At 40.2% G+C, this 26,588-nt stretch overlaps 1 protein-coding gene across 1 annotated transcript in view; it reads left to right on the plus strand.

Moving 5' to 3' along the window:
- RRP15 (ribosomal RNA processing 15 homolog) overlaps positions 1–24,109 on the plus strand; it is a 24,319-nt gene extending 210 nt beyond the window's left edge. The window contains exons 2-5 of the mRNA XM_026846250.1: positions 2,201–2,466; positions 4,367–4,464; positions 5,296–5,497; positions 23,432–24,109. Coding sequence (XP_026702051.1) covers positions 2,201–2,466; positions 4,367–4,464; positions 5,296–5,497; positions 23,432–23,584 — 719 coding nt within the window. The 3' untranslated portion in view covers positions 23,585–24,109. The remainder of the gene's footprint in view (positions 1–2,200; positions 2,467–4,366; positions 4,465–5,295; positions 5,498–23,431) is intronic.
- The last annotated feature ends 2,479 nt before the right edge of the window (positions 24,110–26,588 follow it).

Genomic DNA, 26,588 nt, shown 5'->3' on the forward strand with positions numbered 1-26,588 from the left:
TCCCAGTGGGGTGGAGGCGGCGGGGCGCGGGGTGCCCGTGGGGCTGGGGGCGGGTGGCTTTCCCGCGGTGTTTGGTGGCGTGCCTGCTCCCTGCCCGCCGGCCCTGGCCTCCCCGGCAGTCGATTTTGCTTGTGCTCTGCTTAGCCTGGGCAGTACTGACAGCAGCTCGTTTATTCCTTGGGCCCACCAAAACAACTTGGGCTGCCGTGTCTCTGGGGCCGTCTTTTTTTGGACGGGGGATAGCGATGGGTAGAGCTGGACAAGCTCAGGGCTGCGATGGGCTTTGTGTCTGTCTGTCTGTACGGGACGGGGATCTGCTTCCTGCTTGGAAGGAAACCCGTGAGAAACACCGGTTATAGTAATCCGTCGAGAGAGCAGAGTATATAAACACAGCATAAACTCATTCATACTCCATCCGTTACACGTGGTTTTCCACTCATTCTTGCCTATGCTTGTGTCGTGAGGGTTTACCTAACTAGTTCTGATCACTTCTTATATAATGTAATTAGATTTATTTAGTTTTGGTTTTGTTTTTTTCTTTTTTATTCTGGGAGGAATCAAGGTTGTGGCCATTTGGAGCTGTAGCTCACAGTGGTTCTATTTGGTTTGAGGCTCAAAACTGAACCCAAGCGGGAGCCTTCTGTGGGATCTTCTTTCCAAGCTCATATTTTTAACTGTAGGTGTCTACTCCCATATCACTGAGCAAGTGTAGAAAAATAAAGTATAGAGATGTATGTTTCCCTCCCAATTAGGACTTTTTAATATTAAATCTATGCCGGGCTTCAATCTTTGCAATTGAAACAGGGCACAAAGTCCTATTTCTGACAGAGTTCATCTAGTTTAAATTACTTCGAAATACTTCAGTTTTATCTCATGCTGTTGACATATCCTCTGATGTATTGAAGAGTAAGTCATGGCTGGTTGAAGCCTTGTTCACCTTTTTGTAATTGTTGAAAGCAAAATATCTGGCATTATCCTCCGATTTCATTGGAAACTGGAAAATACTGAGCAAGGGAGACTAATGCATGCTATTGCAATTTTCTTTTTTATAAGTCTGATTTTTATGGCTAACCGTGGAAATTGGTCCTAAGCAGTGTGTGAAATTCAGGTTTGGACTTTTGATAGCTGTTAGTTCTTGCATGTGTACAAAGTCACAAATAGGCATTAATTCCTTGTTTAAAAACTAGATAGCAGTGTTCTAGCATGGGTAAGGCTTAGGATTGAAAAATTAGGGAAATTGTTTTACATGTAGGAACCAGGATGTGGTGATGCATTTACTTCTGTATATGGAATGATTTGCTTTTTTTAAAATTTGGAAATCAGAATATGGGGACATATTGATACCATAAAAAGGATGCTTTTAGTAGTTTCTGAATGTGTTGAACAAATTTTCCACTTCTGATTTGCTGTCTACATGGCTGTTCTCTCCTGTCTTGCTGTTGCATGATTCCAAAACAGTATTTTAACTTCAATTCCTTCTTTTTTGTTTTTGAAGTGGGTATAGCATAAGGAAACTTGAATTTGGGGGTGTTTTATTTGTGTATCAAGAACTTGAACAGTTACTTATACCAGAAAAGCTCAGTCCTCTGGTTTCTTTTGAGCTACCTGACAACTGTCTTGATTCTTTATTTCACAAAGCAGTCTTCCCTCTGTGTTCATTATGTTTAGGTAACTGTATTTTTGCTGGCATTGTTCTCCTTGAGCGGATTTTGCTTTCATGGAAGAAATGCCTCTCTACTTTCAATTTAACCTGTGTGGCTGTTGTCATTTAAACACTAGATGTCACTGTTGCAGTTAGTATATAAGGATGTACATACATACATATATGCATACATATGTGTCTGTATATGCATTTATAAATTAAAATTTTTGAACTGGAAAATATATTTTTTTCTCCAAACTTGCCTCTTCTAAACATCAAAATATTCATTATTAATAAATTCCCAAGACTGCCTTTTCCCTTTTACCCAACCCATTAAATCACTTTAAATCATCACTGAGATGAGCAAGTACTTGCACTGCATACTTCCTAATAAATTCATTATGGTGGTGCATGCCTGCTTGAGGAATTAATTGTAGCAGCAAGGAGAATGCAGCCCTGAATTTGGATAACATTTACATATGGAGCAAATTAAACCAGTGATGGATCCTTACTAGAAACAGGACTGATACTTTTTTTTATTCCTTTTTTTACCCCTAGATTCTGAGTTAAGCTCAGGACTTCCAGAAGACAGCTACTCCTCAGGAGGGGAAGCCCTGGATGGTGATGATGAAGATGAAACAGGCAATGTGGTTGAAGAGGCAACAAGCTCCAAAGCTGGCCCAAGTGCAGGCTGGGCAGATGCCATGGCAAAAGTGCTCAACAAAAAGATTCCGCAAAATAAGTCCACCATCTTGTCCAAGAATAAAAAACTGGAGAAGGAGAGAGAAAAGGAAAAACAAGAAAGGCTGGAGAAAAGAATGAAGGTGAGAAAAAGATGCGGTATTTTATTGTGCATTTACAGTCAGAGGGGGATAGATCCAAGATTCCCTCAGCAGGGATTTGGGAGACTGCTCTGAGATTGTCTCAGTTTTGGAATCTCTCTTCCACAGTGATGTCAAATAGCTTTAGTTTTTTTACATTCCAGACAGTCACGCTGTAGGGCTTTTTCCCTCACTGCTTTTTCTGGGCCATCAGCAGACTGATCTTTGGCAGCAGGACTGTTCTAGCCTGTCAGCTTAAGGTGTTTTTGTTGTTGAGATGGTGAAAGGATCTGCTTTAAGCTTAGTTTTCTAATTGCTGTTGTTAATTTGGGGTATAATTCACTTTGTTGGCACTACTAAGGCATTATGAAGTAGTGCTCTCTCATCAGAAGTCGGGGGGAGAAAGAGAACTGCTTTCATTTAAATTCTGCTGTGACTTCCAAAGTAAAAGGCCTTTAGGTTGAGATTGCAGTAGTTACTGATGTGGTTGTGAATCATTGTGTGCTCCTCTAGATGATTTTCTTGGTAGAAGTTTTCTGTTACAGTGTCTGTTCCCTAAATTGCTTCTGAAACTGTTATGAAGAAAACAAAACTATGTTGGCAATTAAGTCATTTGTTTGTGTGTCTTTAGTGGAACTTTTAATTCCAGGCTGTTATTGAGTTACCTTCAGGCTAAAAATATATTAATAGTTGTAATGTCTCATCTTATTTGTTCTGTTTCAGTAGGATAACCAGGTTAATCTCTTGACAGTCTGGGACATGCTGTGGTCAGGCCATGGCCTGCCTTTTAAAGACGGAGAGCTTCAGTATGGCATCTGCTCAGTTACGCTTGTTCTAAATACCTGTTCTCATCCAGTAAATATGTGAGACTACTGCAAAGCAGAGGTGGGCTGCAGGTCCCCAGATTGACTTGTTTACCCTTAGAAAAACTTGAGAAGAGTCTGCCTTCTATTAATTTTTTGCTTATGGAAGCTACAGTAGGGCAGTTCTTTTGATAAAAGGCTAAAGTATTGGCTATAAACTCACAAATTTGTAGCAGTCTGCCTGGAATTATAAAGATAAGGACTCTGAAATTTCATGAAAGACTCCTTGCATAGAACAGACTTAATGGAACATCACCAGGCCTAGAGCACTGTTAAATTGTTAAAAGGGGGGAAAAATATTTCACTACCTTATTCCTGAAGCAGAGGCTGGGGTTATACAGTGTTCTCCTATTGTAGTAGAAAAAAAGCTGCTGTTGTTGTGGCTCCTGGTAATGGGAAAGTGGATCAGTTTGCTCTTGAAACAGGACGTCAAACACCAAACAAAAATCAGTGTTGTGCAGAGGAATCATTCTCTGGTGGGCACTTGGTGCTTTTCCTGGTGTTTTGAGTTCTGCCAGTTACAGACTTTGCCGTGCATCACTTGGTCACAAGCTGTACTGTGATTGAGTGGGGGAAGTCAAATTCCCAAGGCTCAAAATGCAGCATGCCTGTCTTGATAGACATAGGATTTTATTATTTATAGGATTACATTTCTCTGTGATCACTTTGTGAAGTCCTGGAGTTGAAAGCTCTCTTTGAATAATTTCTTTGTTCATAGCAGAGTGTGAAAGCATTTGAGTTTTTCTAGACTTGTTTTGCTTGTCTTGAGCCAGAGGCATCGCTGTGGTGTGACTCTTTTCTAGTTCTTATTACAGAAGACAAATGATTCTTTGAGATTTGACTGTGGCCCCTGCTATGTCAGTGCAAGAGACTTGCCTCAGACCTGTTGTGCAGCCCCATATTGGAGCTCCCCTTAGCCTCAAACCATACTGAGCTTCATTGATGTACTTTTTTTTTTCCCTCTTACTACATATGCTGTCAGAGTACGCTGCTTTCTCACATGCTTCATGTTGTTTCACATAACAATATTTATAATGCAGCTCGATAAGAAGCGGGAGTGGGAAATGATGTGTCGAGTGAAGCCAGATGTTGTCAAAGACCGAGACAGAGAAAAAAATCTTCAGAGAATTGCCACGAGGTAAGAGTTTTTCTGAATGCTTTCCTTAAATATATGTATGTCAAAAAAAGGAGGAAAAGGGGAAGAAAAGGCCTGTGCAGGTAATCTGTTTCCAGTCAGATTGAACTCTTTAAGAAGTGTCTAACAGGAGAGGAGTGATTTCTATACAGGTCTGCATTGTACAGTATCAAGTTCAACAAGAGATTTCAGAAGCCTTATGAAAGAGTAAAAATTTAGATGAGAATGTAATGTTTGCTTAACAGAAGTGTTTTGCTGGATCCCCTCATTTTGTTAATTTAATGCTTTCATAATGCAGAACAGTTGTTTCTACTCCTCTATTTTTTCTTCTCTGCAGAGGATTCACCAGATCCATGTCTGTTAAGTTTGATTACCTGTTCTGCATAGCTGGTGTTGCAGAACTGGTTGAACGCCTTGATGTGCTGTCTGTGTCTGTCTCCTTATTCATTCCTCTGTTGTGTCCCCCTACTTCAGCTGCTCTCAAGGCCTGAGGAATTTAATAGCTGATTATAGGACAAGTAACATGCTTCTGGGGATAAAACATGCTCTTGCAATGATCTCAGGACCATGTTACCATGCTTACTTCAGGGTCTGAATAGTTATTTGTTGATTTGTTTGTTACTGTTTCCTAGCAGTAACATCTTTTATGTTGTAGTAAATGTTACTTCTTTGCTGAATTGGCAGTTCTGAGTAACCATTTTGGGGAGCTAGAAGCCATCCTGCATCCAGCATCTGCACTGATTAGTTGCTTTGATATAGAGTTCATTTCTATAAAGTTATTTTCTAGAACTTGAGTTAAAAACTTTGTTTTGTTGTTTTTTTTCCCCATCCCAGAGGTGTTGTACAATTGTTTAATGCTGTCAGGACGCACCAAAAGAATGTTGATGAGAAGGTGAAGAAAGCTGGGAACTCTGACAGGCAGCGTGCTAAACTGCTGTCATCTGTTTCAAAGAAAGATTTCATCAATGTTTTAAGAAACATGGAGGGTGCTAAAGGAAGCAAGAATCCTGCTGGAAAGGCCACAAAAAGTAAACAGGTAGGCTTTGTCTGGGAGAAAAAAAGGCATACAAGATACCTTCTCAGTATAACTACTGTCCATTATTGTGCCTGCTCTTCAGAAAAGCTGTGATCCAAGTGCCTGGGTTTTTTTGAGACTACTTAAGTGCAGAGCAAGTAGCTCTTAGGCTGTTTTCCCTGTCTTGAGTATCAAGGTAAAAAACACTGGAAGCTCTTCTGATAAGACGTCAAGCCTTGTGTACAAATGGCTTGGTTTAGCTCTGTGTTTAAAAAAATATGAAAAATTGGAGTTTATCTTGGATTTTGCACCAACCTTGGAACAGATGGCTAGATTTTAGTGGGTTGTGACATTCAGAATTTGGCCAATAGTAGTTATCAGCTCTTTAAAGTCATTAAAGACATGGGGGCTCTTCATCTTACAGGGTGTATTAGACTGTACTACTTGTGTGTACTCACCATTTTGGGCACTTCAAAGTCAGTTCCTCTGGATGGTTATTGTACCTGGAAATGAAGGGTTTTGCCATACAAGTGGATACCACAACAGGGTAAACTGAGATATACTAAACATATGTAGGCTTTTCTTTTCCTATTTGTGTGTGTGTGTGTATGTTAGGCTGATGTGGCTTTATTGCTGTTACGATGTTCTGGAAAGAAGTATTTTAACACATTCTACTTTTTCCGAACGTGCTCAGGAGAGACACAGTGTAGTTGGACTCATCCAACTCTTTATCGGTTCTTTAAACTCACCAAGTAGCTCAGGGTTGAAAACAAGTTCCTCAGACATACTCTTTCTCGTATTTCAGAAGCTGCACATTTTTGAAGTGTATTTGTGTTCAGGTTTGAACTTTGTGCTTGGTAGTGGGTGGAATACTTCTGTTGGCCGAGACTTCCAGCAGTTAACTAAGTGCTTTTCTGTGCCAGGAAGAAATACTTTAATCAGTTGGGAGACAACAGTTTGTCATATGTTTTTTGTTTGCATGCACTTGGGGAGCATGCTGAAACACTGCCTGGCATGAAGAGCTCATACAATTTTCATGCAAGTGTAATATTAAAGTATTTTTAAAATTCTTTGGATAATGAGAACAATTTAGCTTGGTGCTGACACTTTATTTCTCCTTAAATAATTCCAGCTTGCTTGTTTGGGTGGGTGGGGCGTGTGTGTGTGGTTCTTTTTTTTTTTTTTTCCTCTCCTCCCCTGGAATAGCAGAACATTGGAGTGATAGCAGGGCCAACTACTGTTGTAGTAGGCGTTGAATCAATAGCTGAGCAAAAACTAGGACCTTTTTTCTTTGTGGCGGATTGTGACATGACAGTTTGCTAATTACTAGATCAGAAAACATAGATTGCAAATGTTTCTATACCATTAAAAGGTCTTATTTTGGCAGCATCAGTTAGAGCATATTTTCATTAAAGTGCTCTAAAGATGCTTTAGTTGCTGGCTGGTTAATGTCAGTTTTGAGTATTGATATAGGTGCTGCTTTCACATTGCTTTTGAACAAAAACTTCAGATATTGGAGTTTTTCATTAATACAAAGCTATACTTGTAGGTTTGGATTTTTGTCTGGGCAGGAGGTTGGGGTTTTTGAATAGCCATATCTTGGGGTGTTTGAACAGCCATATCTGCCTGGATTGACCATTCCCCTCCCTCTCTCCTTCATTTGCTTCAGCGACTCTCAGTACTGAACAAAACTCTTTTATAACTCGTTTTCAAAGCTGTTCTTAATCTTCCTTGTTTTCTCTTGAGAACACATCTTACCCATTTAGCAGGCTCCCATTCTTGTAGTTGTTGATGCTTGAGGTTGAGGCCAAAATCTGATCTTCAGTCTCCTCCTCAGAATTACCAAACATATAGCCACTGAACAGTACTGCTGGCCTCCACTATCATGTGTTGTCTTCTTGGTCTTTGAGGGTTTTTCAGAGAATGGTGAGCAGGGATTAGGCTTTTGAGTGGTGAATTCCTTGCAGCAGAAGTTTGGTAGATTGTTTGTGCCTTTTGTTTGTTTGTTTTGAGTTTGTTTTTTTTTTTAAACAGCCTGCTTTGTTTTTAGCACTTGAGAGTATGGCATGTATTTAATTTTTAAAAAAGAGGGGGGAAATACATTTATTTATCTCAACAAAAACAATGGAGGAGATGCCAATCCCAAACTCCAGGCATTCTGCCATCAATTAAAATGCAGTCCAGAACAATAAAAACACTACCCCACCCACATAAAACAAGCAGTCAGCAGGAAAAATAGCAGAGTAAAGTTTTACCAGTGAAAGCAAGCCTTTCTTAACTTGTGCCTTGTGCTATGAAAGGAGATTTGACTGTATTTGTGAGAATGGGCAAATGCTTTTTCCTACTCCGCAGTTGTTTTCAAATGCAAAATTTGGAAAATTTGAAAGTTTGTTGGCTTCTTCCAGATGTCAGGGTTTGTTTAAGAAACCCCTTCTAAAGCTCTGTTGTGATTAACTATTTAGTCAGGTGTATGCATGCATGAGAAGAAGAAATTAAATGCTCTGTAAAGACCTGTCTGTAGTAATGGGATTTCATGGTAGCACAACCACTTTAAAAAAGTTTGTTCTCTATTTCTGTCAGCTTCATGCATTGATGGGAAGGACAGGTAACCTGTGCCCTGGGAGAACATTGTTTGTAGTCTTGTATACTTTTAGCCATTGGCCTAAATATTACTTGATGTACACCCACCCAATTTAGTTGTGAAAGAAAGACTGTAAGGCTGTGAAAATTTTCCTGTGCCATGTGAAACTGTAGTCCTTCTTGGGGTTTTGTGTGCCCAGATGGGAGTAATTACTTTGCCGAGCTGGAGCCAAAAGCTTTGCCTTTCATATCATTAGCTGTTTATCAAGGTATTTCTTAATCCTTTCTGAGCCAGCTGACTTGTGTAATATTTTTTCCTGTTTTTTTCCAAGGTACTGTATATGATGCTTGCCTCTGGGTAAGATCATGTAATTTCCCTTCCCTCCACACCTTATCTGAAAGCCTTGCAATGTGGGAGAAAAATGTAGTAATTTTCTTTTAAAAAAGAATCTTGCTTGTTTGTTGTTTGGGTGGTGTACTTTGGGAAAGCATTTATTGGGAGATATTTGGGTTGGAAGGAAACTTAGACCTATCTGTTCCAAGCCCCCTGCCATGGACAGGGACACCTTCCACTAGACCAGGTTGCTCAAAGCCCTGTCCAACCAGCCTTTAACATTTCCAGAAAGAGGCAGCCACAACTTCTCTGGGCAACCTGTTCTAGTGTCTCACCACCCTCACAGTAAAGAATTTCTTCCTTATATCTAATCTAAATCTGCCCTATTTCAGGACCCCTTGTCCTATCACTACACCCCCTGATAAAGACTCCCTCTCCATCTTTCCTTGTAGGTCCCCTCTAAGTACTGGAAGGCCACCCTGGAGCCTTCTCTTCTCCAGGCTGAACAACCCCAGCTCTGTCAGCCTGCCCTCACAAGGGAGGTGCTTCAGCCCCTGATCGTTTTCATGTCCCTCCTCTGGACTCACTTCAGCAGGCCCATGTCCTTCTCTTGCTGGGGGTCCCAGAGCTGGACACAGCACTGCAGGTGGGGTCTCACAAGAGTGGAATAGACGGAGAGAATCGCCTCCCTCGACCTGCTGGCCACATTTCTCTTGATGCAGCCCAGGATGTGATTGGCTTTCTGGGATGCAAATGCACATTGCTGGCTCATTGTCAGTTTTTCATCCATCAGTACCCCCAAGTTCTTCCCCTCAGGGCTGCTCGCAATCCACTCATTGCCCAGCCTGTATTTGTGCTTGGGATTGTCTCAACCCATGTGCAGGACCTTGCACTCGGCCTTGTTGAACTTCATGAGGTTTGCATGCGCCCACCTCTCCAGCCTGTCCAGGTCCCTCTGGATGCCACATCCCCTCCCTCCAGCCTGTCGACCGCACCACGCAGCTTGGTGTTGTCAGCAAACTTGCTGAGGGTGCGCTCAATCCCACTGTCCATGTCACCAACAGAGATGTTAAACAGCGCCAGTCCCAACACTGACCCCTGAGGAACACCACTCTTCACTGCTCTCCTCTTGGACATAGAGCTGTTGACTGCAACTCTTTGAGTGTGACCATCCAGCCAGTTCCTTACCAACTGAGTGGTCCACTCATCAAATCCATGTCTCTCCAATTTGGAGACAAGGATGTTGTGCGCGACAGTGTCACATGCTTTGCACAAGCCCAGGTAGATGATGTCACTTGTCTTATATGAGAGCTTTCAATCTTGTTCAATACAATCCTTACAGAGCAGATTTTCATTTCAGTATGTGTTAGTTGTATCTTGCAGCTTTCTACCTGTAAGATACTATAAGAAACATTATTAAACTACAGGTTTATAAAAGGTACATAGGTTTCTTTCTAGGCCTAGAGCTGAAGTCATCTTTATGGCTATAGAAGAAATACAGAAGTAGGTTGTGGCAGTAAAGGCTTACTTGCAGAAATCTTTTGTTTTCTTTAGAACCTTAAGAAATTTCTGGGTGATCTTAGGGTTATGAGTTAGAGAAGTACCTTTGCTTCCAGGGTTGAATGAAATTTCTGATCTTAGACTTGCACAGAGATGTTGGCTAATATAGTGAATTACATACGGTCTTGAAGTCTTAATTGTAAGTAAACAAAGAAATTCAGAGTTAGCATTCCCAGAGAAGCCTCAACTCCTCCCTTGCTGCATGTCAGTTACAACAGGGTTGTTCTGTACCAGAAGCTCTCATGTTGATTTTTTGCTTGTCATTTGTGCTATTCCCTGTAATGCATTACTGCTGGGTAGTAAAACATTTTCTAGTGACATATAAGTAACTAGCATGAAAGTTACAAATATTCTTTGTGACAGGCATAACCTGCGCTCATCAGCCTTTAATTTTGAATTAGGCCATTTTAGTAGGTTTTCTGAATCACCTGTGTTTGCTTCCACTTGTAGGTTTTATTACACCAGGTTTGTTGCAGAGCATTTCAGTGGTGCGAGAGCAGGGTTTCCTGGTCCACTTCAGTAACCGTGATCCAAATTCTGCAAAGTAATTTTTCTGTAAACTGTGCTGACTACATGACTTGGAGGTACAATTTGCTTCCTGTGTTGTGATGGCATCTGGAAAAAATTGGTGTATGGGTCTTGAAATAGTACCTGTTTAAAAATAATTTATTGATGGGAAGCAAGATGAGAGAAGAATCCAAGTGCTATTTCATATCAGCTATTGCTCATATGGGGCTTGAAGTAAAACGCTTTTCCAGAAAAGTTCCTTCTGCCTGAAGTGTATTTTATAAATGCTCCTAGTGTTTGGTAAGTAATTTGTAGACACGGTGATTAGAGTCAGGTTTTCTATAGATTTTTCTTTTATTCATAGGACTATTAATATTCATAAAAATTTTAAGCAGGAGTGTGAAGATTGTTCAAGGGTGGGAGGAGTGCTACACTTCTGAGTTTGACTGCTGTTCTTGCTGGGACACCAGAGGTGGCCTGGGGGCTTTCACTTTTCAAGTTAGGTGGGGGGGATATAAACGTGCTTTCCAGCTTTAAAATTAGATACGTTTAAAACATGTAAGAATGACTGCTGCCTTTTTCTTGCAGCTGCATAAGTACTGACCTTTGGTATGCTTTTTTGCTTTTTTCCACAGTGTGGAAATGGGGAGGAGGGGGGCATTTTTGTCCATGTACCTGTTTGGAGGGACAATAGTCTGAACAGTTGCTTCAAACAGCTGTAGGAAATAGTTTGTTACTGAAGTATGGGTGAAGGCATAGACAACTTCTAGAAATTTGGTAAGGTGTATCAACACCTCTTTTAATCTTAAAAAGAAACTTTTTTTTCTTAGGTGATAATGACATTGCAGAGTAGCATCAGTTTATTACTACAGCTGTTGTATGCTGGCCTTACAGGACTAATTGAAGGAGTAACCAGGCGTGTATGTATTCCAGCAGATTTGAGGGGGCAGCCAAGTATTAATTTAGTTCAGCTGCAGGCAGGGTAGATGTGTTCTCCCAATTTTAATAAATGTCTTCTCGTCACATCACAGAAACTTTTAATTTGGATTCCTTTATAAATTGTGCATTTGTATCTGTTTTTTCCCAAATGTGTGTACATTTTCTTGAAGGTCAACTTGTATACGTTTGATGCTGATGCTTTTAACAGTTTTTGATTTTGTACCAGATTGTTGCTGACCACCTAATTGTATGCTGTATTCTGATTTTTTTTTATCCTTAGGAATAAATGCACTACTGCTTTTGCTATATCCTAAATTTCTTATGCTCTTTAAGGTAGAGGATTTTTGTGCAGTATTAGAAGTTGTTTGATGGTGACATTTTTACTTTAAATCTGTTTACAGGAAGATGTATTGACTTAGCCAGTTTGGGTCATCAGCGGGGTTAGGTTTTTAGGATGTACAAGCTCAGTTCCCTATCTGTTGCCATAGCTGGTAACACATATCTGTGTTAACATGGGAATGGAGGTCTCTGTCAATATTCAAATGTGTACTTGATTGATAAATGTCAAGAACTTGACACTGTGAGTTCAACTCCAGATAAGAGGATTAAAGGCATGTGATGGCTGTATTTAAGTAGGTTGACCCTTTTTCCTGTGTTTTTATCCTCAGATTTCCCTTTCTGCTGTCTTTTTCAAATACTTGATCAGAAATCAGGAAGGGAAAAAGGTTGTGATTTTGCACTGTTTCCATCAACCTCTTTTTTATCCTCTTCGGTTTTTATGTTCCTGACAGGTTCTTCACCTGAGGGCCGAGCATGCAGCCCACTGTCCTGGTGCCTAATGCAAGAGCAGCCCTGACAGCTGCTCACACAGAAAGACCAGTTCCCTGTTTGTCATCATGAGTCACGCATGGTCCAGTTCATGCTGCTTCTAAGATGCAAACAGTATGGGATCAGTGAGGACAGGTATTTTAATAGAATTTGGATACAAAATGCCTATCATATCTACTTAAGTGATGACCTCAGATTTGGGGAGGGCAGTCCTCCAGATGTTTATAACTTGGCCAGATCTGGGAAAAAAGTCCATGGAGATAGCAAAAGACACGTTCCCAGCTCCAAAATATATCCTTAACTGATTTTTAAGTTCAAAAAGAATGAATGATGCAAGGTTTTAATGGATGCCTGTAGGAAATGTCTCTTTCTTTCCTCCCTTGAGCTGTAGACAAAATATTTTGTTAGTCTTTCTGTGAAAAGGGATGAAGTGATTTTAGTTGAAACATCACAAAAGCCTTTAGCATGAAGCAGTTGAAGTTTGGCAAATTTTGTAAGTGAATAAACAGGGACTTGTGATTGAAATGTCAGGCAGTACTGGGACAGCTCCATCTGTCATATATATGAGATTAATTTGCCTTGCTATTTGATTATTAGTGCACAGGATACTGTTTTCCCAGAAGATGTTGCAAGGCTTTTTTTCAGTAAAACTATGTCTAAAACAACCACATTTGAAAAACTTGCGGTATACATCTTCTTTTGATCTTCCTGTAAGTATACAAAGCACAAAAAAGCAAATCCTATTAGACTTTTATCTGGTAAATTGAGTTGGAAGCCTTATAAAAGCGGCTCTCCACTTTTGGCTTTGTTCTTAACTCTTACAGGCAGGGCAGTGTACTTAGAGAAAAAATATATCTAAACATTTCATAAAGTTTTCTAAAAAAATGTTGTCTGGAAGTAAGAAAGATTGGGTGGAGCTTGTCTATCTGAACCAGTTTGTTTCCCCAACTAAGCATTTTCTATGGGAAATTATCTTGAAAAGTGATTCCCTTACTTTGAACTTTTATTAAGGTATAAAATGTTCTGATTTCCAGAGTGTTGAACTAGCAGATGTGTATTATAAATGACCTCTGTGGGCATCTACTCATCTGTTTATCTTGGTAGATAGACTTCAGGAGTGGTGGGTCAAGCCGCTTCTAGCTTCCAATGGTTAATTCAACACATTTTTTTTTCCTATGGGAAAATCTGGCCAGTTTTTAATGAATGTTTCTGAAATTTACTGAAATCTTAGAAAATATACTGTAGATTGGGGGTTTTTTAAACCTATTATTACAAATTATACTAAAACTGTCTTCTTGGAAAGATCTGACTTCAGTTTGTTGCTGGACCCTGGACAGTGTTTTGCATGTGGTCTGTGTCATTCCTTCTCCACCTGCAGGTGTTGGGAAAACCCATATAGAAACATGGGAGATGGAAGGGTCAGAAATACAGAGAAAGGGTAGCCAGATGGCTAAGATAAGGGATTGGGATTGCAGGCAGTTTACATATTCCCTCTTCACGTTTAAACTGCTTTTAGAAAGCAGCCTGGGAGTGTTGAGGGCTATGGTCTGTTCCTTAACGAGTTTGCCACTTGGCCACAACGGTGTGAGGGTAATCATAGGGATATGAAATCAAAGACACTTGGATTTGCAGACATTTAGGATATGTTGCAGAAGCCATTTAAGTAAAAGCAGGGGCAATGAGGGTAGGGAGGTTTAGCCAGACAAGCTGCTTAGTAGTCATAAAAACTTCAGTATTTCATATTTAGTAATAAAAATACACAAAAGCTAGTTCTCTGTGGTGTGTGTTCGTTTTTTCTCCCCCTCCTGCCTCATAGTTTTTGGATCCCTATACTTGTTTCAGGACTCAAATGTAAGTGGAAATCCTGAGTCAGGAAGAGGAGGCTTTTTATTAGCCTCATTTCTTCCTCATCAGCTGCTCTGAGTTGATTTCTTAAGTACTAGAAGTAAAGGACTTGGTCATTACTGTAGCCTTCGCTGTTTGAGACAGCCTTTTGGGACTCACTCTGTTATGCCTCTTGCTGAATCATAATGAAAAACAGTAGATGAATTCAACATCATTTTTAGGAAATAATCTGAGTCATATTCAGATTATTTAAAAATTTGCAAGATGCTAATTTATTCTAAAAAAGGATTAAAAAATACTCCGAACAGCTGTGGGCCTGCATGTTTCCTTACTGTGCCAAAAGGCAAGCTTTTATAAAAACCTGCAGAAAATTTTAGATACCAAGCTGAGATAGTGCATAAGTGTCTTGCATAAGTGGGTGATATCTGAAAAGAGTCTGTTGTGACTTGAAAATGTTTGTCTGGACTGTTGAAAGACATTAGTACTTGACTTCTGAGGGCTAGCACATTGAAGGCCTTAGTTTTCACTGCATGATTTTTACTAGGCACCCTTGCTGTATCTGCATATTTTCCAGATACAACTTGATGGTGTGGGAGCTGTGCAACTTCCAGCAAGGATGTTGTGGATCTATGTAATGTTCAGGCTGATCTTTAAACTCTGTCATGTCTTCATTAGTGCAGGAAATACACAATAAAAAGTGTAGGACCAGCTGCTGGAGAGAAGTCTTTTTTATCACTTGTGAGAACTTGTGTGGTATTTCTTTCAGGGTTGAAATGCTACATATCTAGACAAGTTCATTCTTCCTTTATTTTTAATCCCATCCAAACAGAAAAAAATCTCAGTTCATTATTTTCCTTTTAGGAATAACAAAGGAAGCTGGTAAGGAGTCATCCATATAAATTTGTTCTTGGTAATTAACCAATATACTTTTTGGTACAAAATAAACGATATTTTGCAAACTGGTTACCTGAAGCTCATGATTAGCTAGCATGAAGAGCTATTCTTTTTGATGGATAGCATTATCTTTTTCAAGTCAGTTATGATTCAGCTAAATTGAATACCATAACTTGGTATACAAATTCTTGTCTGGTAAGCAATGAAAGTATAACATGTTACTTTAAATACAAAAGTCTTGATCATATGTTGTTTTCAAAGACATTACTCTTTGGGTCTTTATGTCAAGAATTAATTGATCTTGGTGCTGTGCAGTCTTTGCTCTAAGGATCGTATTGTTCAAGTAGATGAAACACTGGAGTGGTGGTAGATGTAGATGAGAATGATGAAGCAGTTTTGTTTTTACAGGAGGGAAAAACAAATATAACTGAAAATGAGCAGTGATTGTATACTGAAAGAGTATACTGCCTGTATAGTGAACAGAGAAGGACTGGTGGATGATGTGGTGGTTGGAGGCCGACCAGGGCACAGCAAACATGAATCAAGTTCTCTATTCTTAGAGAGGCCAGGAGAGGGGGCAGCAGAACTGACATCCTGGACTTCCAAAGGGCTGACGTTGTATTGTTAGGCACCTGCTTAAAAGGATCCTTTTGGAGACGATCCTGAAGGGTATAGAGGTCTAGGAAGGCTGGGCACTCTTCAAGAAGAAAGTCTTAGTGGCACAGGAACAGGCTGTCTCCAGGTGTTGTAAGAGAAGCTGGCAACAGAGAAGACCACCCTGGCTGAACAGGGAGCTTTGGCTGCAACTCAGGGAGAAAAGGGGAGTTTACAGCCTTTGGATGAAGGGGCTAGCCACTCACAGTGATTACAAAGATGCTGTGATGCTATGCAGAGTGGAAATCGGGAGGTCTAAAGCCCAGCTGGAAATTAATCTGTCTTCAGCAGTAAAAGATAATAAGAAATGTTTCTATAAGTATGTGAGCAGCAAAAGAAAGACCAGAGAGTGCCTCCATCCCCTGCTACACACAGGAGGAAACATGGTAACGTACGGGACAACCAAATGCTCAGGCCCAGTCAGCGTGGGGTTATGAAAGGCAGGTCCTGCCTGATAAACCTGATCTCCTTCTACGACAGGGCGACCTGCTTATTGGATGAGGGAAAGGCTGTGGGTGTTGTTTACCTTGACTTCAGTAGGGCCTTTGACACCGTTTCCCACAGCATTCTCCTGGTGAAACCGGCTGCTCGAGGCTTGGATGGGCACACGCTTTGCTGGGTAAACTGTCTGGATGGCCGGGCCCAAAGAGTTGTATCCGTTGGCGACCAGTCATGAGTGGTGTCCCCCAGGGCTCAGTTTTGGGGCCACTCCTGTTTAACATCTATATTGATGATCTAGACGAGGGGGTCGAGGGCACCCTCAGTCAGTTTGCAGATGACACCCAGTTGGGGGGGAGCGTTGATCTGCTGGAGGGTAGGGAGGCTCTGCAGAGAGACCTGGACAGGCTGGAGCCATGGGCTGAGGCCAACTGGAGGAGTTTCCATAAGGCCAAATGCCGGGGGCTGCCCTTGGGCCACAACAACCCCCAGCAGCGCTACAGGCTTGGGGAGGATTGGCTGGAGAGCTGCCAGTCAGAGAGGGGCCTGGGGGTGTTGATTGACAAACAGCTGAACGGGAGCCAGCAGTGTGCCCAGGTGGCCAAGAAGGCCAATGGCATCCTGGCTGGTGTCAGCAATAGCGTGGCCAGCAGGGACAGGGAAGGGATCTGACCCCTGTACTCGGCACTGGTGAGGCCGCCCCTTGATTCTTGTGTTCAGTTTTGGGCCCCTCACTACAAAAAGGACATTGAATGACTTGAGTGTGTCCAGAGATGGGCAACGCAGCTGGTGCGGGGTCTGGAGCACAGGTCGTACGGGGAACGGCTGAGGGAACTGGGGGTGTTTAGTCTGGAGAAGAGGAGGCTGAGGGGAGACCTCATCGCCCTCTACAGCTCCCTGAAAGGAGGTTGCAGAGAGCTGGGGATGAGTCTCTTTAACCAAGTAACAAGTGGTAGGACAAGAGGTAATGGCCTCAAGTTGCAGCAGGGGAGGTTTAGACTGGATATTAGGAAGCATTGCAGAACAGGTTGTTGGGCATTGGAATGGGCTGCCCAGGGAGGTGGTGGAGTCCCCATCCCTGGAGGTGCTTAAGATTTGGGTTGACATAGCGCTGAGGGATATGGTGTAGTTGGTAACTGTCAATGTTAGGTCAGTGGTTGGACTAGATGATCTTCAAGGTCTATTCCAACCTTGATGATTCTGTGAAAAAAACCTTCAAATAATAATGTTAACTTTGTCTTGTTGTGTTGCATGATAAGCTAATACAGGGAATGTGTTATTTCTCTCTTTTCAGGTTTGTAATAATTTGTAGTCTACCTTGAAACTAATTTTTATTTGGTACCTACTTAAAAATGTTTACTCACTTTTCATTTTTATGTCAGTGAAGTGTTTCAGCCTGACAGTTGGAAAGACAGTGATGTAATTATTTGATATTCATGACATTGTTATTTTGCCTTGTATTTTACAGAACATGAGTTATAAATTACAGAATTGTTAGTATGGGTAAAGGTAACAGTTCATACCTGTGTTGTAACTTAAGTGTAAGATTGTTTCATTAGGTGAGGCTTGTTTTTAGGTGAGTTTTTATTTGATGAGTTTTGGCTGTAGCATGCCCATGCTGTTCATCATTTCATTAAAATGTGTAAAGGGAATCTCGATGCCAGTATGGCCAGACATTGTATTGCAGCAGCGTGTGGTAAAATTCCTTGTGCAGCAGAAGGGTTTCTGAGATGGCTGCTATCAGAGCTGGAGCACAGCACGAGCTGAGGAGTTCCAGAGCAGCCTGTATGCAGAAGGACCCTGTATTATGCTTGAATTCTTAGAATACTTTTGCTTTTTCTGACAGAAGTACTGATCTATGAGATTTATGATGAACTAAGGCTGAGGAAATCTGTTCTCTCATCAGATTTTTTTTCTATGTTTCTTTACAACTGTGCATTTAATAATGATGCTAATGATTTTTCTTCTTTGCTTAAGTCCAGATGAATGTTTGTTTTTAGAAATTCTGTAATTCAGTTCTGACCCCTCTAAGGTTGGGGCATGTCTAAGCCTTTGCATGCCAACCCAAAGCATTCCTTCTCATTCACACATCCCCAGTTGTAGTAAACCCTAGAGGAGGATGTGAGTATGGGGAGATTCCTCATGCAGGTCATTAAGTTCTGGGTGGTCTTCTGGCTGTGCTCAAAAGGAAAATCAGTATTTGTTGTGCTTGTAGTAATAATTCCAGTGTGTTACTTGCAGAGATGTTTGAACAGGAACATCAGGTTTCAAAACACACTGTAGAAAAATTTCATTCTTAGATTTATTTACTAGAAATGCTAGTGCAGATTCTGGTGTGCACAAGAGACCTTGTGGTCTGAGTAAATCTCCTGTGCCACTGTTGATATCTGCAGTATAATGTCACTTCAACTATACCAAGGCGATTTAATTCAGTCACTCTAATTTCTCATTCAGAGAGAGAATGCAAATGGGTATTGAATGACTCTCACCCTAAGGAATAAAGGATTGTGCAGAATTATGCTGCAGCAGAATAGACTTCTGTTGCACAACTCGCATATTCTGCAAGCCAAAAAATGCTTCCCAAAGTGAGTTGCTGTGACTTCAGAAGTTCAAGATAGTAGTGGTACGGTTTCCAGATCTGTGCGTTTTTGTCTGTTGGGATCAGGCATACATAGGAACCTTTCTCATAATCAAGATCTCACTGTAATTCAAATCAGATAAAGTGGCAAGCAGCTTTGATGGTTAAACTCAAGTATCATTTCTGTTTGAGACACAGAATAGCAACAGTCATTCGGAGCAAGATGTAGACTGGGAGGGAAGGTGATTGTCAGGTGTATGCGAGAATGCATTTTGGCAGTTACTCTTTTTAACTTTGTGATGACAAAAGCCTCCCTGTATTTCAAAGTCTTAGATGTTTGTATTGAGTAAAGCAGAGTAACCTGGGGAGGCAGTTCAAATTAATTAGACATGTTAGAATTGTTTTCTCAAGGCTTAAAGTTGTTGCTCGAGAGATATTTATGTTAGAAATTCCTTCCCTGACAGATACAAATAAACGTTTATTGTATGTGATGGTAAAGAGAGATGCCCCTGCAAGCTCTGGCATTTCATCTTGTACATGGAGCAAAGGCGTGGGAGCTCAGTGTGCTGGTTGTAATTCCTAGGTCTGAAAAATGTTAATTTGTTAATACCCTGCAGTTACTGTCTTCTGGACACAGGCTGTAGAGAATCTCTACAGTGATGTAGGTATGTCTGTTGTTTTGCAGATGCAGAAACTGGGATATGTTCAAGTGACAGTAGCTGGTGGAAAGTGGAGTGAAATGCTGTCTTTAATCTGATTTCAAGACATACCTTTTAATGCTGTTGCTTACCAATAAGCATTAGGGGACTTTGGTCTGCTTATACGTAAGGTTCTGAAAAGTTCTGGCAAACTTTTCTGCTCTGGATTTAAGATGTTGCTGTGCCAGTAAAGCAATGGATGAAAATGACAACATCCTGTGACTTGGGCTGAACTTGATTCCCTTAAGCTTTCAAAAGAAGCAGGCTTTGAACTAAGGCACTATGTGCAGTTACAGCTATCATCCTGCTGCTTCTGACAACTTCAGAAGGGGTAGAGAGGATCAGTCTCCCACCTGAGTGGCAGTGCAGCCTGCCACAACTCCATTGTTGAGTTTGGCAGGTCTCAGTTGAAATTACTTACTGTAATGTCATTTACCAAAAGTGAAATATGTAGCTCCAGAGTTTTGCATTGGTGAAGAAATGAACCAAAACAGGGAGGTTTCTGACTTGACCTTGATCATATAGTTGCTGTTGATGCCATGGGGCTTTCTTAGACTGGTTCCTCCAGAAGCATCCAGGAGGCAATTCCTGCCAGGATCCTGCATAAGATGGCTGTTTGTTATAGGTGACAGATCTAAGCTTTGTTGGTGGGTGATTTTATTAGGACTTAGCTAAGAATTTCAGTTCATCTTGTCCTGGTGCAGATTTTAGAAGGTATATCTTCAAACCAGAACTAGTTTGGAAAGTATGTGCCCGCTACAGAGCCCTACTTGTGGTCAGACTTGAGCTAAGGCCGTGATAGCTTAGGTGGCACACCAAGCAGGCAAGATGGTGTGTGATTTATTTTCATGATCTCTTTTCAGCTATGTTGTTGCTCTGTCCCAGCAAATAAGTATCTGGTAGTGTAGCTACACCACAGTGTGTTTTTTGACCTGTCTTATTTCAGCTCATGACAAGAAGTGCATCACAATGTATCAGTGACTCCTGAGATACTTTACTAACAGATGCCTCTCAGACCTTCTGAAATAGGTTGCCACACCTCCAGTCAAAGAACAAACCCATTCAAATGTATGTATGTGTGAAAAAAGAGGGGAAAAAAGCCACACCAGAACACTTCTTGCCTTACCAGAGGATCCACTTTATGTAGCATTCCACCCTAATGTTTATATAGCCTGTTTTGTTTTTGGTTTGGGGATGTTCAAAGGGGACTTCAGTGTTTTAGTGAAATGTGGGAGATGTGGATGAACAGCTGACTGGAAGTTCAAAAGCAGTTGTATAGAATGAAAGCTGGTTTATTTTCCATGTGCCAAGAATCAGTTTTGTTTTATTTAGATGAAACCAGATTATGGCATTGCAAATTCAAGTGTATTAACATTCTTACATAAAGCAAGTTGGGAAGCAATGTTACAGTTGAACTAATTGTTAATTATACAAATAGTCTTGCTGCATATTTTCTTAAGGCTCTGGGAATGTTTTGAAATGCAGTAGATTTCGGGAGTTTTTATTCTGAGGGGAAAATAGAATAGTAAATGATTCAAGAATGAAGATATTAAACATGGAGTTTTCGTCACTTGGGAGCATGCTTAAAATTGATGAAATATTTGCTTTCAAGCATGTAATCTTTATCTTTGAGGCATGGACATGCTACCTCTGTTTTTCTCCTTAGGGCTTGTCGTAAAACTATTCAAACCTTTGTGGTGCCTTACATAGTGGGTAATGCTATGGAGGATCAGCATCCCTCTTTTGTTGAGGTCCTGCTTTTGTCCTGTTGTTCATTTGACATAGTCAGAAAGAAGGGCTAATGGTTGCTGAATAGTAGCTTGTGATGAATTTGAGCTTTTCATACCCTTTCACTGTCACTCCTGACAATAATCTACTGTTTCTTTAAAAATAAGCTGTTTAAAAAAAAACCCACACCACCCACAACAACAAAAAAACCCACAACAAAAACAAAATCCCTTTTCTATGCATCTGGGAAAAAAAGGAATCTGTTGGTTTTATTATTGAAAATTAGAAAATTGGATTGTTTTGTAAGGAAGATGAGATTTTTCCATTTAGGTATTTCAAATTCAACCCTGTGGCACGTTCAAACAGTGATTTATAAAAGGTCTGGGATTAAAAAAGAAAAAGCTTGGTGACTTGCAGTCTTTTTGACCTTTATTTAAAAAAAAAAAAAAAAAAAAAAGCGCTACCCTCTCCTTGCATCCCAGAACAGAGTACCTGTATTTGTACTAATACAGATTATTACCATGTGAATATCCTAAACTCTGTTTAGGGACCTATCTTATCTGTAACTCTTTAATTCCAGGTAATTTATTTCCCTGTCTGATTGATTTCAGGCTTTACTGGGTATGGCATTTGAAGTGATTTGCTGCAAGAGTGGAAAGCAGTTAGGAGGCATACCCTGTGGAAAATGGGGATTCTTGGAATGGGAGTTACTCTTAGGAGCAGGCATTAATGAGAGCAGCTGTGAAGACAAAAAACCCCACAAAAACACACCACCAAAAAGCTCCAAAACAAAACATGGTCCAAACATCTTGAGGAACAGCTGCACAGTTTTCTCTTTTTTTTTGAACTGGGCCCTGAAATTCTTTTCAGGAAGGGAAGTGTTAAGACTTGTTACCCTATTTGTGTGAGAGTAGTCTTTCAAAAAGAACTGCACGTGAAGTCACATTTAGCATTTCTGCTTTGATTGCCAGTTAAAAATACATATAATGTTTGACAGGTTTTTTGCACTCAAATAGCTTCTCTTGGTGTTATATGATGCATTAGATTTACAGTGATGAATCTGCATTCTCTAGTCTTCATTTCTCCTGCTAATAAATTCTGTATGCTGCTCTCTCCCAAAGATTGCACAGACATCAGTTTAAATATGCCATGGTTCTCTGTCTCGCCTACGCTTAGATGCATAACAAAGAAGAGTCAGGAACAAATGTCTACAGTGATCATACTTTTACTATGGATTTTGCATCTAGTAGGCAAACCTGCATTGGTAGAGGATGCTGTAACTGAAGACCCCCACCCACTGTACAGTATTGGGAAGTGGTAGTTACTTAAACTAGCGTGAGTCAGTTGAGGTCTGCCCTTTTGAGCAGGGGAGTGGGAAAAGCACACATTTTGAAACTTTGTTTCAAAGACAGTGAAAAACTGTTTTCAGTGCCTCTGATTCCACTTTGTTAGGACAAATTTTTGTTTGTCTGCTGGATACCGAGCCACGTGGTTCCTCAGAAGTATTTTGCTACTAAGGCTTAAACTACTGAAATCCTTCTTCAGTACATTGAACAGGTTTTAGTATTTTCCTTCAGTAAGAATGTAGGGATAGCTTCAAGCTGTTCTTTAAAACTGTTGCCACAGGATGGGGCTGTTGCACCGCTCAAATATGATAGGTTACAAGAACTGCAACCAAGCACTGTTTTCAGTGCTAACCCTAAAACTACACTGTCATTTTATTGTTCACCAGTCTGTGTAGCGTGGCCTCAGTTTATCCACTTTCAAGAGGTAGGAAATTTGGAGTAAGGTGTTGTTGGCTTGGTGAGTGTAAATCAACTTTGTTTCTGTTAGAGGCAGCTTTGCACCATATGACAAGCCCAGGTAGTGAGGTAATAATCCACATAGAGGGGATTTGGTTCATGTATTGCAGAATATGTTAAATATTAAATTTGGGGGTTTTTAAGCCTTTATTAAATCCATATTTGCGTTTTAGAAATGTGCCAAAAAGTGTTCTAATGAAGCAGCACCTGGGGGTTAATAAATGATATCATGAATCCATTCTGATTGCCAAGAAAGATTTTAATAAAGGAAGCCATGCCTAGGGTTGACTGTTTCATCCATGAGGAATAATTGTTTTGTTTCCATGTTTCTTTTATTGGTTAGTTAAAACAAGTTTGCTTTTTTGTATCAAGTCATTTATAATTGTCCTGCATATTTCTCTGTAGCATTTGCATAAAGAGTTAGCCCTCGGTAGGTCTGCCCTTACAAATTGTAAGAGTGTGAGAAGTGTTATTTTGATTGCATGAAGAGCTTTTACTGCCGTCTTTTACTGCCTTTCACATTCATCTCATCTTCCGCTGTTCCCTCTTCTCCTCCGCTCAAACATTCAGGGTGAAGTGAAGTCTGAAGAGAGGCCAGAATGGAATATACTGCGTGATGACTTCATGATGGGAGCATCTATGAAAGACTGGGACAAGGAAAGCGATGGAGAGGACAATGCTGAGCAAGGAGGTGGTCTGAAACAAGAAGATGACAGTGACTGAATGAAACTGAAAACCATTCAAGATAATGTTTTATCTTCTTAACTTTGTTTGGATAAAAAGTCAGCATTCTGTGAATGTACAACACTTGGAGGATATACCTTTTTTTTAAAAAAAGAAAAAAAAAAAGACACAACTTTGGAGTGTTTTCTCTTCCACGTCAAACTTTTATTTAATATAGCTTCATTTGCTATACTGAAATACTGAAATATTTTCCAAAACATGTATAATTTTCAACATATTTCCAAAACATTTTGTACAGTCAAAATAGTGGCACCTTCCCAATGAAAGAACGATTTTGCCAAGGTCATTAAAAGTTTATACATTAGTCATGGCAATTGATGTATTAGTGTGCCTGCATTTCCAAATCAGTGTTGCACTTTGAAAAGTTGTTAGCAATTCGCAATAGAAATGGCTTACAATAAACACAGAAATGCCGTCACCTTGTAAAGTTATCAGACTCCTATAGTCTCTTTACTACTTTGGCCAGAAAAGGTTTTGTAGATAATAAAGAAAAATAACCATTAATGTGATAGTTCTGGTCTTGAAGCATTAGTTTGACTGGGGACAACTCTGGAAACATAATTGTAAAACGTGAGACTTGACCCTACTGATTGGCTTTTATATTTTTAGATATATAGATAGAGGTACGTATGTATGTTTTTTTCCATTGCAAGTCTGAAATTGTGTAAGCTAAGAGACTGGTAAGAGACAGTCATTATTATTGTTTTTGTTGGAGGAGAGAGGACTTTTCTAGCAATACCACATAAAATTGTATTCAGTGTTGCTTCATTTGCAGTTCTGGTGTTCTGGCCTTTTTCAGTAAGGAGCCGGACTTCCAAGATTACATCCTGTGGGTTTAGTCAGCTGTAATGCTAATTCCTCAGGTCTGTAAAGGTCAAACAAAAGCCCTTCCTCTGAGGTGCATACTGTAAGAGTATCAAATTGTGGAAGACATCTGTCAGTGTAACACTGTTGGCTTTAAACTACAGCAGTTTCTCCTAATTAGTTGTTTGGTTGTGAAGGTACAGAAGCTAACATACATAATAAGAATATATTCTGTATAAGCATATGCATACAGAAGAAAGTGCATTGTGATTAAGGTGTCCTAAATGAGAGGCTAGGGGTTGAATTCCGCTGCCTTCACTGTTCCAGACTGCCTGTCTGATGCTGTGTCGTTTGTTTAACTTTGCTATCGCATTTCCCCATTTGCTGTGTGAAGAAAATGCCTTGGGGCCTATTAATTGATACTTAAAATACATAGTACTATTCTGTCTCTACAGATGTGTCATGTACAAGCCTTTCTTTGTACCTGCTTATATGCGAGAGATAATTAGGAGTGACTGAAATTTTCAGTCTTCAGCATTGAAATGTGTGGTAGGACAGTGGATTTACATTTTCCTAACAAAGGCATTGAGGAGAGGAGGGGGTTTGAACTTTGTGTATACTGTGGGATAAAAAATATACATACAAAATAGCAGAGAAACCCATCCTAACAACTGGCAATGGTTGTGTTATCCCCAGCCTATTCATCTGGAATATGTTGTAGCATAATTCTTTGAGGAGAACTCAAAGCTAACAGCAGAAATGTTTAGATTTTCAAGCTGTTTTGAGTGTTAAACATATTAGATATCTGAGGAGACATTAGTATGTGGCCTGATATTTATTATCACAAATGAAGGCATACACCCAAAATATCAAGTGGCAAAACCACAGAAGCTTGACATATGGTTATCCTGGCTTCTGAAGGCCTGACATCTGTATAGCTGTTCAGCAAGAGTTGGCATCTCATTAGTGCAATACACAAATACACTACAATGAATTTTGATTCTGTGGAGCAGCATAATAGTCTAATCTGACATTGCTTTCTTTTCTACAGAGTTCAGTTTACTTTGTGTGGAAAAATTACATCAACATCCTTAAATCTACAGTTGTTCTCTACTTTGATATCACCGGTCTCTGTCTGGGATTAAGCTTTTGGAGAACAACCTAGTTTTTCTTAGGAACTACAACATCCTGAGGTGACTATTAAAAATTTCAAAATACTTTCAGAATACTTTAGAATATTTGGGTGTTAATGAATTTTATTTGTGTATTTTGAAGTAATGTGTTGATTAAAGCACTGAAGTGTCACGTGTATCTGAGAATAATGTGGAATATTGCTAAAAATATCTTGAGCTTCCATTTAATTTAGAGCACATAGCAGTACTTTTTGCCTATAGATGGAGAGCATTTCTTGCCTTTTAAGAAACATAGTATTCATATTTTTCTGTATGTTGGATAGTTTTTTGATACTGTACCCTGCCTTTGCCTTGTCCTTTGGTTGTGCCATATGCAGAGGAACTCCTAGGATAACTTAAATTGGTAATTACCTCCAGAAATAAGCTCTGGACTCTTATGGTGGATGGGAGCAGTATATTTTAATTTTAGGCATTTGGCAGCTGATTTATTTCACAAGGGTTTTTTTAATTGACTAACAATTCAAAAGAAGAGCTAAACCCTCTTTGACCGAGACACCTTCCTGTCTCCTCTCTCAGCTGTGGGATCAGCTGCCCTGCCCACCTCTCTACCCACTTTTTCAGTAATGTTCTTCCTTTCCAATAGTTACCAAGGTCAACCTTCGGCGGCTTTTCCCAGCCGTCAGAGTTACTTGGTCTGTTTTGCCTGCTCCCATGAATATCTGCTTTAGCAAAGTTGTGCTGCTGCTCTTCATTCCAGAGCGCATGAATCATCTCAACTTTGTATATTTCTGTACCTATCTATATAAAGCCAATAAGGATGGGGTGGTTCCAGTTTTGTTAGGCTTCAAGCCAACTCCAGAGTATGTAGAATTTAATATTCTATGGATTGCATGCAAAGCAACAAAGTTTTGTTTAATAAGAGAAGGCACAGGGTCAGCTCTTCCCCATGTCTCACCCTGTGGTCTAATTTCTCTTCCCATTAATTGTGCTAACATTTTTCAACAAGGAAATTAGTTGGCCGAGGGGGGGTGGGGGGGGAGAGAACC

This window comes from Athene cunicularia (assembly GCF_003259725.1).
Source record: "Athene cunicularia isolate RWA chromosome 3 unlocalized genomic scaffold, athCun1 chr3_part1, whole genome shotgun sequence".
Classification (NCBI taxonomy): Eukaryota; Metazoa; Chordata; class Aves; order Strigiformes; family Strigidae; genus Athene; species Athene cunicularia.